At 49.3% G+C, this 13,781-nt stretch overlaps 5 protein-coding genes across 5 annotated transcripts, besides 2 other annotated features; 2 read left to right on the top strand and 3 right to left on the bottom strand.

Moving 5' to 3' along the window:
* Window positions 1-2,802: 2,802 nt before the first annotated feature.
* Window positions 2,803-4,323, top strand: ACLA_055410 (uncharacterized protein; the record flags this gene model as incomplete). The annotated part of the gene is made up of 4 exons (XM_001274918.1): window positions 2,803-3,079; window positions 3,133-3,350; window positions 3,419-3,659; window positions 3,713-4,323. 4 exons carry the CDS (start codon window positions 2,803-2,805, stop codon window positions 4,321-4,323), a joined length of 1,347 nt encoding a protein of 448 aa, XP_001274919.1.
* Window positions 4,324-7,200: 2,877 nt separating this feature from the next.
* ACLA_055400 (uncharacterized protein) lies at window positions 7,201-7,962 on the bottom strand (the record flags this gene model as incomplete). The annotated part of the gene is made up of 2 exons (XM_001274917.1): window positions 7,201-7,254; window positions 7,318-7,962. The coding sequence occupies 2 exons, from the start codon at window positions 7,960-7,962 to the stop codon at window positions 7,201-7,203; spliced, it is 699 nt and encodes a 232-aa protein (XP_001274918.1).
* A 1,151-nt stretch (window positions 7,963-9,113) lies between these two features.
* ACLA_055390 (putative PKS-like enzyme) lies at window positions 9,114-9,846 on the bottom strand (the record flags this gene model as incomplete). The annotated part of the gene is made up of 2 exons (XM_001274916.1): window positions 9,114-9,402; window positions 9,446-9,846. 2 exons carry the CDS (start codon window positions 9,844-9,846, stop codon window positions 9,114-9,116), a joined length of 690 nt encoding a protein of 229 aa, XP_001274917.1.
* Window positions 9,847-10,157: 311 nt separating this feature from the next.
* On the bottom strand, window positions 10,158-11,686 carry ACLA_055380 (FAD binding domain protein; the record flags this gene model as incomplete). Its single annotated transcript, XM_001274915.1, has 3 exons — window positions 10,158-10,737; window positions 10,905-11,566; window positions 11,663-11,686. The coding sequence occupies 3 exons, from the start codon at window positions 11,684-11,686 to the stop codon at window positions 10,158-10,160; spliced, it is 1,266 nt and encodes a 421-aa protein (XP_001274916.1).
* Window positions 11,687-12,067: 381 nt separating this feature from the next.
* Window positions 12,068-12,092: a microsatellite.
* Window positions 12,069-12,092: a microsatellite.
* A 575-nt stretch (window positions 12,093-12,667) lies between these two features.
* On the top strand, window positions 12,668-13,382 carry ACLA_055370 (uncharacterized protein; the record flags this gene model as incomplete). The annotated part of the gene is made up of 2 exons (XM_001274914.1): window positions 12,668-13,016; window positions 13,342-13,382. 2 exons carry the CDS (start codon window positions 12,668-12,670, stop codon window positions 13,380-13,382), a joined length of 390 nt encoding a protein of 129 aa, XP_001274915.1.
* Window positions 13,383-13,781: the final 399 nt, after the last annotated feature.

Below are 13,781 nucleotides of genomic sequence, written 5' to 3'. Positions count from 1 at the left end.
CACTTAAGGGAGTGTCCGAAGCGATACAGTAAGCCTCCCAGGCCTCAGGGCAACCTGAGTCACCTTGTGCTCCGTACAGCTCAATATGACTCTGCTTCCGGTCAGTACATGCTTTTGAAGGTTGAGTACGCCCTATACCAAAAGAGTGCTGTTGACCATGCCCGGGATACAACGTTTCGGCGCCGGCCATCTGTATCACAGTCTCTGGGGGACAAGATTTCAACCGACCCCTTGGAAGAAGAGAGTTCAGTCAAGTATTGTTCCAATTGTTGGAGGCCTCACTCTTTGGAAGTATCAAGAGCAGTCGCTTGTTGCATGGTCCCCCCTTCTTCTGCCCACTCCTTCTCCTTATACTTAGCAGTTGGACCTTCAGCTGATAGCTTTCCAGACCCTCTAGTGAGTACGAGAACCTGACATACAATGGACATCGAGGGGATGTGAGGAATATGGTTTTCCTCCTTTTGCCCGTCTTGTGTTACTTTGTATAGAATGAATGGCAGTTTATGCTTCGAATTCTTAAAACATATACTGGGAAACCATCAATCATCTCTGCGTGTTCTTCTTTCATACTGGTTCCTTTGAGCAGTATTCAGACGACACTGTAGTAGAATCACCTCTGTATGATCTTGAACATTCAATCGTAGCTTCCACAATTTTTAATCTGATTAGGCTACACTTCTGTAATACGCAGTGTCTCTCGAAAATGAGATCAAACACACCTGCTTCAGGGATCGAGACATACAGGACCGCAGTATAGCTTTACCTAAGCAAGCATCATTCTTTCTTTCTCAGCATGGCTATCAATCTCATACTGTCGTTTTCGTCTTGAGACTGTCATTCAGGTAATGCCAGGCTCCAACCCGCCCTTTTTGCCTTCCGTGTATAGAAAGATCATAGTGACGACCCCAATCTTATCTCTAGATGATATCGACCACGCACGGCCTGGCATCATATACTCTAACTTCCAGTGTAGAGCTGTATGAGGTGTGTTTGAAATCGTGCTGACAGTCATCATAAGAAGAACTCCTTCGGCTCACGTCTCCTTGACTGTTTGTCTACACACCTCCACCAACACTCTACTACCTTTTGCCTCCTACAGTGCGGAAATTTCTTGAGAGTGATGATCTTGCCCGAAGTGTTTCGCTCCTGCTCATTTGACATCTTCTGGTAAAGAGGCTTCCCTTTAACCACATAATCACATCAGACGACGGAGATGAAACTTGGTCTGAACAGCAGGTAGAGTTGTTTTTTACAAGCGTCCTGCGATGGATTTTCAGACTTGAAACTCATATTAACATGTAATTCAATTGGAATAGGCCCTCTATTCTTCCGCTATCGTTGAATACCCATACGTGCGCTCTGAATCGCAATATTTCGATCTCAGCGTTCCTCACTTCCTGCTATACTCCTGCGATAGCCTGAGCAACTATTTCCTGCCTCAATCTCCCGATGATCGCACAGAACGTATAGCAGTGGTCTATGCTGAAGACATGATGAACACTCTGATTGACTTCATCAAGCCAATCAGGCGATAATAGTACAAGTAGGTCTTTGGGCTGCGCAAGCCACGGATCCTCTCCATGGTGTCTTAAACTATCTTTTCTTGCCACCTGCTCACCCTGTGATATTGCAGCAATCCCGGCACCTGATTGCAATGAGGCATGTCTACACTAATCTTGGCAGACGGTACCTGAAACGTTTGTGTAAGTGTTAGTAGGTCTGATAAGAGTTGACAGTGACTATCTTTAGTCATGCCTCAGCCTCAACCCTGACCAAGTCACCCGTACCTTAATGCTTCGTATCTGGTTTCATCCGGTGTTATAATCCCAGGTCAAACATATTGAGCTTCAGCATGAACGTTCCCAATGACTTTGTTTGTTTTACTGCACACGCTCTCATTGGAACACATTCCTGTTTCTGTGTTGCAGGAAGGTTCGCAATTTGCATCTCGTTCATCCATAACAGTTTAGTCCAATTCCCTTGCTCTGCTAACCAGCTTCTCGGGGCCCCGTCGGTGCAAATTCTCAGATGACGCTTATGTTTCCTCAGAACAGGATCGAATCGGATTGCTTTACCGACATGTGCTATCGAACTGTATTGTCGGGGCCAATCACCTTCCTCAACTAGGAGCCCGTTTCGCCAAGACATGGTATAAAAGAGTTCCATGATTGCGAGACGGGCAAAGGGTGACATTGTTCGGCTTTCTGTCCATCAACGGAAAGATCGTCACAGAATAGAGTCTACTCGGGCCCTGGGGATGTCTTGTGTCAGGTTTCTCCGTGAGGACCTGATTGGGTACATCCAGCAAAGCCAAGATTGCCGAGACGATGGTTAAATTGCTGGGGACTTCGCCTGTCCAACCAGCGTTGTTGCAAAGTCAGTATATGCGTTATCGTTGTAACCCAAGATCCCGCCGTCTCTTGGTTCTGATATACTCAGGGTGTCCTACTATTGTGTCATTATTTTTTTGACTTTACTTTCACGTTATAGAGCCTTATCTGTGAGGAGGAGATGATACCGATCGACCGCACCGTCTATATCCGTCGGGGACAGATTCATGTAGTATCTATGAAGAAAGGAGACCCTGTCGACCTTCCTAGAGTGCAATGTGCATCGACTTGGCGCATCAGAGGACACCATGGATGGCCTTGGCAACGCATGTTATATGGAGGGAGGAGCTCGGGATAGAGGAGGGGGGAGCGACATAAAAGGTAGCACAAGACACGTTTTTCCAGAGCTCATCCTCCCACCGACCCACAAGATTCTCTGCCTAGAAGAAAGAGAAACCAAAGCCTCGCAACCATGAAATTCTCGGCCCTCTCATTGCTTCATCTGGCTTGCGCCGCTACGGCCAGCCAGGGCGAGTTCGCCATGAACCGTCTGATGAGCACCAAGCTGAATCATTGGTCCAAGGCTCGGACCCAGGGTATGTTCGACGCGAACCGCTACCCAGATCTGGGTAAGCAGAAGTGCGCCAATGGAACGGCCGGAGAATACTCTTGCGAGAACGTCGATCTGCTTGGGTTCCTCAGCCATCAGGCTATGGGCAGCGAGACCCGCGAGGGCAATGACATCTGGGGTATGTTTCTATTGTGTGGGAGGATCACCGTTCCAGATAGCTAAGTCATGCAGGTTGGACGTCTCCTAACGACCGCGAATTTGGCATCGTCGGCCAAAGCGACGGTACAGCCTTTGTTGAGGTGCACAAAGATGGAAGCATTGACTACCTCGGCCGGCTGCCAACCCAGACCCAGAGTAGCCCATGGAGAGACATGAAGGTCATCGGTGACCATGTCTATATCGGATCCGAAGCGAATGGTCACGGACTGCAAGTTTTCGACCTCAAGAAGGTGAGTTGACCAGCGAGAATACATACAGAGCCTCGAATGATTTCTGACTAATGATTTGTTGCGTTTAGCTCCTGGAGCTGGATGCGAACGAGCCAACCACCTTTTCGATCTCCAAGGATCTCAAGGCTTGGTACAAGGGATTTGGTAGCTCCCACAACATTGTTGCTCACCCCGAGACCAACATGATTTACGCTGTTGGAACCGACAGAACTCTTAGCTGCCGCGGAGGTCTGTGGATGGTCGATGTTTCTAACCCGGCCAAGCCAACCTCGCCCGGCTGCGTGAGCCAGGACGGCTATGTGCATGATGGTATGTTACTTCACATTGATGAAGACTGCTTCACAGCTGACCATGCACTACAGCTCAATGTGTCATCTACAAGGGACCCGACACCAAGTACAACGGACGCGAGATTTGCTTCAATTATAACGAGAAAGCCCTCACCATCGTCGACGTGACCAACAAAAAGGCGCCCAAGCAGATCTCGAAGACCTCCTACACCGGATTCGCCTACACCCACCAAGGCTGGGTGATCGATCCCAACGACATGTCCTACCTGCTGCTCGACGATGAGCTGGATGAGACTGACAAGACTGGAATTGCCGCCAACGGCCACACCACGACCTACATCTTCGACATCAAGAACCTCGCCAGCCCCAAGCACACCGGGTCCTACCAGTCGCCTGTCAAGTCTATCGATCACAACCAGTACGTCGTCAACGGTCTCTCTTACCAGTCCAACTATGGTAGCGGTCTGCGCATTGTCGATGTTAGCTCCGTTGCTCAGGATCCCACTGGCAAGGAGTTCAAGCAGGTCGGCTTCTTCGACTGCCACCCCGAGGATGATGCTCAGGGTGGTGAGGTTAAGTTCTTCGGCAGCTGGAGCGTGTACCCATACTTCAAGAGCGGAAGCATCCTGCTGAACAGCATTGAGCGTGGTGTTTACTCTCTGAAGTACAACGGCGCGAAGTAATTGCTTCCATGGCAGATTTTGTCAGTCAATATGGGGGTGGGGGTGATCAGGCCTTGACCTATGATCAACAGACTTGCATGGAGGCATTGTTGGCAAAATTGTATCTGCTGCATCGAAAAGGGTGGCTTCTAATTTGGTCAATATTGGAGTTTGACGGGAAAATATTGTTAGGAACTTGTCCAAACTACATAATGAAGATGTTACGATCGTGGACCGAGGCGAGGAATACCGAGGCGGATGTTTGTATATTCTCCGCAACATGACTTGAGATACGTTCAAGCCGTTTAAGTAGGTAATGAACTACTCTTGACTGTTTTTCAACACTCCAGCGGCTCCGAGTAGAAAACTACAATCGGCATGATGGCTTTTCCTTGAACAGCACGATATACACCATGGAAGAGAACAATTTCTCATTGAAGGCTCCTATGAACCATCCATTTCTTGTTATGTCTGCATCTACTGCTCCAATTCAGGCTTATATTATAGAACTTCGAATAGCGCACGCCCCTATGCCCCCCGGCGATATAGCTAATAAGAAATAGAAACGGGTTTACTTTGACTCTATTGACTTTGCTCCGTCTGCGGCTCACAAAGTAACTAATAATAGCACTATCCAAACCGGCACAGTCCACCTTGTTCGTGAGGGTTCCGCATCCCTACGCGGCAATTCCCAACGTCAGTAATGCCACTGGCGATGCCAACGAAAGGTTTTCATGACAATAAAGGCTCAAGTACAGAAGTTGGGAAGATTCCTCTTACCCAGGCCACCAAAACTGGGGATGAGAACCATCCCAAACAGCGAAGAAGGGAGTAGGAAAAGTTAAAACATTAAAGGTGGTGGAAGGTCATTAATAGATGTGGTTATAAAAGGTAACATAAAGAATAAGCTTTTCGAAGTATAGGAGACTGAGGATGAATTGTCTTTGGTATTCTTAGCTAATTCAAAGTAGTCCAAATCCACCCTTGTTTAGGATAAGTTAATAGTTAATGCTTTTTCGGCTGTCATTCTTTACTACATGCAGGCTGCAGCAGGGGACAAATGACAATTTGACCAAGCTGAAGCCAAACATCAGATTATACCCTTCTTGCCAGGAGGCTAGCGAAATACTTGCCTTATTTCTGTTGCTGTCTTGGGGATCATCAACAGAACTTTGATTGAGCCCTTATAGACTGCTGCTTAGTTTAGGGTACTCTGCAATAACATTAATTCTTATGTCAACTTATTATAATTTCCTCTTGTGGAAGGCTGGATAGTAAAAGTAGGGGAAGCAGAGAGCAAACCAAAGAAAAGGTATTCTTGTATATAGAATAATCAGATATACATGGCCACATGACAAGGTAGTAAGACATAATGGTGCTGCTTAACATGGTGATAATAAAAATATTAACAACCATAGATCAAGCTACAGTTTCTCATTATTCAGATGACATCAAGTGTTATAACACTATCTATACCAGAATTAAGGGTTTAGTGAAAACGCAGGCTGCTTTGAGTTTTGTGGTGAACTTTAACACATCAAGCACATCTAGGCCTTGACTGTTTTACACTGGCCACACTAGGAGAACACTCAAGCAGCTTAACTATGCCTGTTTCTAATCAAATCCCAAGATTAGGTCTAGTTTTTGACTGGCATGCACTGGCATGATGAAGGTAACCATAGGTTTTGTATCTTTTGCACCCGTTAACAATTTCTATAATGAGCTTCCAAGATTCCTTATGAAAGAAATAGGTTATCAGAGGGGAAACTAAGGTGATAGACACCATTCAAATTAATACTAAGTTTAAAGAAGGTGATAGTAAGGTAGTCTGAAAGATAGCCAGGGATTTTATAAAGTGTAGAGGCTAGGGAGCCCACGCACAGTACTGAAAGAGGCAGGTAGTGAGGCCCAAACTGCAGCAGAACAGACCATTTAGTTTAAACAGCACCTCACCAGCAACATATTAATATGATGGGATTGGGGTAGTGCATCAATAATGAACTTCTCTTTTACCAAATTAAGGTCTTATACTACTTGGCCAGATGGTCAAAAGGTAATTAGGTGGTTTCACTAGAGTAGCCACCTATTCAATCCTGAAATCTAGAATAAACAAGCTTCCAGAGTCTCTTAGGGAAGTAGAGAAGTAGTATAAGTATACTTGCCCCTATGCTGGTAGATAATGATGACATAGCAAGTAAGGAGCTGGAGATGGTAGTATAAGAAACACAACATCTAATTAGTTGCCTGATAATAAATATGATGTGAGCTCAGGACTTAGAAGTCTTCTGAATATAGAGTTATTTTCAGTGATGTTATCTCATGGAAAGATTTCTTTGAAGATCTTTCAACTTAGGGGTGGCTTTCTTTGAATTGTCTTTAGTACATATAAGCTTCCAAAAGAGACAGAAGAGGAAGTATAATACATTCTTGATTTAGGGAATCCATGTATTGATTAAACAGAGAGAAAGGCTCATCATGCTATAGAATGAAGGGTTAAATTCTATGCACTTTATACCCTTTTAGTCAAGTTCTGAGGTCACCTAAGAAGATAGGCTAATGCTTTAGTTATCCTCACCTTAATCATGGGATCTCTGCTATGGAATACTCTTCGACAGAGTAATAAGGACTAAGGTCCATATTTAGTGATGTGATCATACTGGAAAGTATTACTGCCATCTAACTCGAGGTACTATCTAACTGCTGTCATATATACAGGACTTGTTGAAGGGAATGAAGATAAAGAAGGATTCTGGTCCTGACTCAATCCATCTGATGCATTGAATTAATCATCCAATTCAATCTGACGCCGGGCCTGCACAAGTCAATCATAAGAGCACATTGGTGCAAAATGAAAGTCAATGCATAGCTTCAATTCTGGAAGAAATACGAAGCCCTTGTCTAATCATCTGAACCAAAGACAGAGTCAGAGGCAATAACCGCAATGGCAGCAATCTGAAGGACGATTAGCATGAAGGATCTTCGACAAAGATACGATACGACTATGGGCATCCTGACCAGCGATACATCTACACCCGGTGTGACAATCACATCCAATACCGGCCGGTAATTGCGTCGCGAGCTCGCCATCAACGCAAGCTTCTTGTTATGCTGGATGCTCTCACGCACCTCGGCCACCTTCCTATCGCCGTCGACGACATCAAATGACTCTAAGACATGACCATGCCGCTCGATCTCGAGCGTCACCTCTTTATCCTCCTCACGCTTCGACTCGACAGCAGCAGCATTCCGAAAGGAGATATTAAAGTTCCCAAACGCGGCAGCGCCAAACGAAAGTCGTGGACTCCCCGTAGCCATATTCGTGATCTTACTTCCCGGTAGCGTGATGCACCACGCATTCCGCAGCGAGATCTTGCGATGCAGCTCAAACAACGGCAGCCCCGATGCATCCCGGAACTCGCGGCAGGAGCGTCCGCTGAACTTGCGCCCGCTCGCCGTGAACTGTACCTGTCCTTCTTCATCCTCGATTCTGTACGCGGCGGCGGACTGCGCGTCGCCCTGCGGCTTGAGGATAAGAGCTGCTCGCTCGGCAGTGATGTATTCGCTGCGGATGGCGATTGGGCGGTCTGGTCCCCTCAGGGTCTTACGCGGCTTGGGGGAGGTGACACGGTTTAGCCTGGCTTGTGCGTAGGATCCTGACATGGTGGTGATTCTGGGGTGTGCGGGAAGGGTCTTTGGTCTGTGATGGGGAGTGGTTTTTATACGCGGTCAATAAATCCCTCAAGCAGGGGTTGATTGGTGAGACCCCAGTATGAGGCAACAATTAGAACATGTGATCCTGCCTTAGTGTATAGATTAGTTAAACAGACTATTCCTAAATTACTCACTCTAAGGCATCCCTCCCGGCTTAGTTCTCCTCTGTTTATCCTCCATCTTCAATTTCAGCGCGTCGAGCCCGGCATTGAGGTCGCGGAATGCCGAATTCTATGCAACTTCTATAACAAGAGATTACTTACTCTGCTACCAAAGATGACCAGAGCAGCATTTTCAACAAATCCATTGATGATTCTTAGATGCTGTGGAATACATGGAGCGAGAAGCAGGAAACAAAGGATTGCAAATATCTTTCCTCGGATCTAGGTCAGGTCCTTCTAAGTTACCCTCATGCTTCGTGGCTAGAGTATAGTCCCTTTTGTGGATGCAGTGATTGCATGAGCTGAACAAATTAGCCTGAAGAACGGGTATATCCCCATAGATATGATATTAAGGTGTCAAAAGTTGATGATGGCGCCCATGTCTTTCAATTTCGTCATCATATATTCTACTGACTTACCTCTGTGTCAGCATCTGTCATCACCATCTGCACAGCTATATCGATGAAAACGACCGCAGCTGCAACTTTATGGGCTCTGGTTGCTTCCAATGAAGAGTAAACTTATCTGCCTGTCTAGAGACCTGCTGGTTTGTTTGTGATAGCTTTGCCTAAAAAAGATGCAGGGTTCTGGTGCAGGTCAGTCCAAGCTTTCGGTATAGTGGACGCTAAGTCACCTGTTAGCCATCCTTTGCACTTTACGAGACGCAAGTTAGATCATGAGCCCATACGTGTGCAATATCAAGTCGACCTATTGATATCATTTCTCTTGTCACTATTAATCAATCTGTGTTGATGGTGGTCATGTATGTCTTTCTGTCATTGATTCGATTGCTGATGCGTCGCAGGCAGCTAGCTCCATTGACTGTCAGCCATCTGGGTCTGGGGACATATCTAGCCCGTTTATTCCTTCGCTCGAATGTTGATACTAGATAGGTAGGTGTTTCAACCTGGTTCAACATTTTAGACCTTGCAATCCTCCTCATCCCCTTGGCTGACTAAACGTCCACTGAAAGAACCCGTGCTCCTCCACCCGGACGCCCACCATATCTTCCTTGCTTCCCGTAAAGCATTCCTGCACCGGGGGGACAGTCCCCACCGACTCGAGATCTGATGCGCCAGGAGTGAGCAACGGACTACCCGAGCCGCTGTTGGCTGTCAGAGAGGGTAATGAGCTTGACTTTTTTGTCTCGCCGTCTGTACTCTCCTTCTCGTCCTTCTTCACCCACGCAGCCTCCTGCTCAACCGCATCCTTTACCACCAAGAGACATCTGGATTAATCTTGAGGAACTCTAGGTGTTGTGCTAGCATCACCCGCAAGGGTTTCTCTGCAGCGACTGAGGACACCAGTGGGGTGTAGAGCTAGCTATCCGCGGGCACTGCCTTGTCCGGGGCAATGGACTCCTCCAGAATGCAGTGGGAGTTGCCCCCCCCCCCCCGCGCCCCCCGAAGCCGAAACTGTTGACACTTGCCCTTCGGACCTGGCCCTCGGCCACCAGCCACAGCTTCCGAGCGGTCGAAATCTCCAGGTGATCGAAATACAGGGCGACCTTGGGGCAGAGGTTTTGGAAATGTAAGTTCAGCAGCATGGTTTGGTTCCTCAACGCCAGTGCAGTGCCAATTAGACTGGCGAGGCCCGCCGTGTCCTCTGTGTGACCGATCACCGTCTTGTTGGGACCCACCGCGACATCCCACATGGCACAGAGATCACCCATGCCGAGCGCGGGCGCGAGGCCATCATCTTTCTGTAATCCTGAAGCTCAGTCTTGAATGTTAAATGAGGTGTACAGAAGGAAGTGGGTGTCATTCCGACATGACGTCAAGTTCAGTCGTATCGATTCTCTCTCGTTATTCACTAACTGTCTCTAGAAATGTACAGTGCTCGCGGGATTAGCGAGATCCCTAGCTGGGCATTATATAGACAAGAAGAAAAGAAGGGGGAAAAAACAGGTCTATATAGGTTCAATATAATATTCATCAATACCCGGGGCGCGGATCTTTTGGAGCATCGATCTCTCTTTCTCCCTCAAGCCCAACCCAGCCGAGCCGACAGGACCAAGGCGAGAAACTCGAATCCCGTGCGGAGGACCGCCCACCACAGTCCCAACCCCAAGAACCCCATGAGCCGATTCAGCAAGATCATTCGCTGGGCGTAGTAATTGGCCTCGCGGTCGCGCTCGGCCTGGGTGATCTCCCCGCGCCAGACCCGGTCCATTTGCAGGGAGTGCTGGGCCGCCTGCTCGGACGCCTTGCCGAGATGCGACCGGAAGCCCGTGAAGGCGTCGCCGACCAGCACGAGGCGCCCATCAAAAATGCTCGGGGTCGTGCACTGCGCCTCGCCCACCTTGGTCACGAACACCCGCGACGTCAGTGAGACCGCCTCCGCCAGCGGCGCGGTCATCTGCGGCAGGTACCGCGCCAGCTGGGCCTGCCAGACCGCCGGATTGACCAGTCCACGCGGCACCGTGTTGGTGTGCACTTTTCCGTGGATGTCGGTGAAGATCAGTTGCATTTCCGGGGAGCCCTCGGGGACGAAGAAGTACCAAACCCAGTTCAGGAGGCGATTGCCAGGCTCGACATGGCCGCTTTCGGTGGGGATCAGATAGCTACATGGTTTTGTGAGGTTGTTAGTTTTTTTTTTTTCTCGTTCTTTTGGGTTTTTGAGTTTTTTCATTCCCCGTCGGCTGGAACCCTCTGTGGGTGGAAGGGGGAAGGGAGAAGAGGAAATTGGTGTCGAGTTGGCCATTTCAAGGTACAAATGGATGGTGCGCACCTGATGAAATATGTCCCCCTGAGCAGGGTGAAATTCAAGCGATTGAAGAAATACTCCACGGTCTGCGGCGACAGCAACTTCTCCGGCACGGTCCCCCGCCACGCGATGTAACCCGCGTACTCCTTGCGGGTGGGGACCTGCAGCAACTGCCGCACGGTGGAGTGCACGCCGTCGGCAGCGATGACCTGGCGGGCACTGACCTCCCCGACTGCCCCAGTGGTGACGTCTACAAAGGAAACGTGTACGAGGCCCTGGGCACGGTCGTATCGCACGCCCGTCACCTTCTGGCCCGGGCGGTACTGGACGGCGCCGTCACCGGGGCGGGGCGCGGGCGGCTTCGGGACGGCGGCGGAGGCTAACCCGTCAAAGTTGGCGCGCAGGATCAGGTACAGGCAGCCCCAGTTGCTCATGTTGTGGGCCGAGCGGATGTTGGCCACACGGAGGCGGCGGCGCCAGGCGGCGCTCATGAATTCGGTCGGGATCGCAGCGGGCCGGCCGGTGGCGTCGTACCGGTCTAGCAGCGCCATCACGCTGGGGCCGATCGAGACCCCCGATTCGTGGCTGTGTCGGTCCTTGGACGGGTCCTGTTCCAGCACCGTCACATTGCTGCCGTGCCGTTTGAGCTGGAGTCCTTGCAGCAGACCCGCGACCGAGCCGCCGATCTGTGATTTTAGCGGGGGTTAGTAGTAAAACCGAGCAGTTGGGGGAGTAGAGAGAGGAGAGTAGAAAGAGACTGCAAGCAAGACAGGAACACGAACAATGATCACCGATTCAGGAACCATCTTTTCCTTTCCTGTCTGTTGTTGCCTTGGAAGCGTACGTATGTCAGGGCAATGGCGTAGCAAGCGAGCGGGTTATACGGTAGGATCGATCCCAACCGATTTGCAGATGGGAAAGTCGGGTAGAGTAGCTCGTGAGCTAGCAGAGAACGTGAGAAGAAGAGGGGAGAGGAGGGATCGCGAAGTGACAGATTGGGGGAAAAGCAGACGAGTTGATATAAAGATATGACCTACAAAGGATCCCCACCTGCATGGTGTTAGTGATCCCATATGGTCGGAGGATTACATGGCATGAGGGTTGTATTTCCCCCGATCACCGAGACAAGACAATACCCCTTTGGGCCAAGTTGTGTTTCGGATCTCCGAACATCTCCCTTTTCAGGGTGCATGCATGCATGCATGCATGCATTACAGGTCCTCGGTCCTAACGGTTCCATGTCGAAGGTTATTTGCCATTGAGTTTGTTTCTAATCTCATCAGAACACCTTCAGCAGCCCCCGCATCAAGTGTTCTAGCACATCTATCTTGTGTCGCAGTTGTCTACCGTGTTCCCTCATTGTCTGATATAAGTGCTTATTCATCAACTCCAGGATTGAGCCTTGCTGGCATCCACCTGGCCATGACCCTGCACAGGAATCGTAGAGACTAGGATTACTATCCCCTATATTTTAATTACTCTCCTGAGCTCTATTTTCTAAGGTGATGTAGATTTATTTATTCTAGAGTCTGGATAGAGTTATAGAAAGTTAGGAGGATTAATTACTGTTAAGCTAAAGGTAGGAGATCTAGAGAGGAAGAAAAGAAAGAGAGATAAGAGTATATAACTTCAGGGCCAGCACCGCCCATGAAGAAAGCCCGTTCGCGTACTCCCGCACCGCGTGTCTGGATGCCTCGCTGGGGGCCTTGCACATTCAGCAGGTCCTCGATGAGGAAACCTGTCCAGGCGGCCAGCTCCATGAGATGCGCTGGCGCAATACCTCCAGTATGAGCCACCTGTTTCTGACAGTGATGATGATCCTCTGCTCGCTGCTGCACCGGGGCCAACCGCTCAGCAAGCGCACGGAGGTCCTGGCCGCGTTACGGCAGGCACGAACGATCTGGATGCGACGTAGTACGTCCTCCCGAGAGGCGAAGCGCGCGACGGAGATCGCCAGCCTCACCCTTGCGCGTGCCGGGGACGGAAAAGGGAACGGGAGTCATGCGGTCGAGGAGGATGCGGTGGATGGAGGCCAGCAGAACATGGCGATCCACGGCGCTTCCACCATTACCAGCAGTGACTATACGACCGGGTTGGGGGTGACAAACCGGTCGCAACCCGTGGATTTTAATGGATGTGAGTTCCATCGGCATGTTTCTTCTCGCCTTTCTGTGTCCGATCCTAATTTGTTTTCCTTGATAGCCGACCGAGGTATGATGCCATCTCTATTAGGGCCGTGCCCGCCACCACAGTACGCAGGACTGGATGATTCTGTTCCCATGATGGACGATTGGCTACAGATGCAATTGTTAGATACCCAGGAGACTGATGTGTTCTTCTCTGAATGATTCATGACGGCTCTCTTCTTGTCCGTTAAGCATCGGCGCCCCCTACCTCTCTGAGCGAATTTACCGGCAATTGTTTTTTTGTTTTCCAAATATTTATAGTACAACACATACAGGTCTCCATACCCTGGCTGGCTTTGCACGACAGGCCCATTGAACACACCACGCTATGAATTAAGATAGATATACACATTGAGCACACCTCCTAAGTTTATGAATCGGTATGTATTACGAAAGCTTGGACCGGCTGATATTTCCTGCCGGTCGTGCCTATCATAGACATATTTTCTCTAGTGAGGCATTCTTGTCCTATTCCATGGCCGAATATGTAGGTATTAAAATTGGTCCGAGGTGGATTCGGTGCAGCATTACGCCTGCCACTGCCATTTCCAACGGTAAAGCGCGAATCAACGCAATATATACATCTTCTATACATCTTCCAGCACATACGACCACAGGGTGTGGAGAACAGGGCTTCCCGTCCGCTCAGCCGTACTTAAGCCACACGCCGGCCGGTTAGTAGTTGGGTGGGTGACCACCAGCGAATCCCGGCTGT

The sequence above is a fragment of the Aspergillus clavatus genome, genomic scaffold, assembly GCF_000002715.2.
Source record: "Aspergillus clavatus NRRL 1 1099423829794 genomic scaffold, whole genome shotgun sequence".
Classification (NCBI taxonomy): Eukaryota; Fungi; Ascomycota; class Eurotiomycetes; order Eurotiales; family Aspergillaceae; genus Aspergillus; species Aspergillus clavatus.
This window is presented reverse-complemented; position numbering and strand designations above follow the sequence as displayed.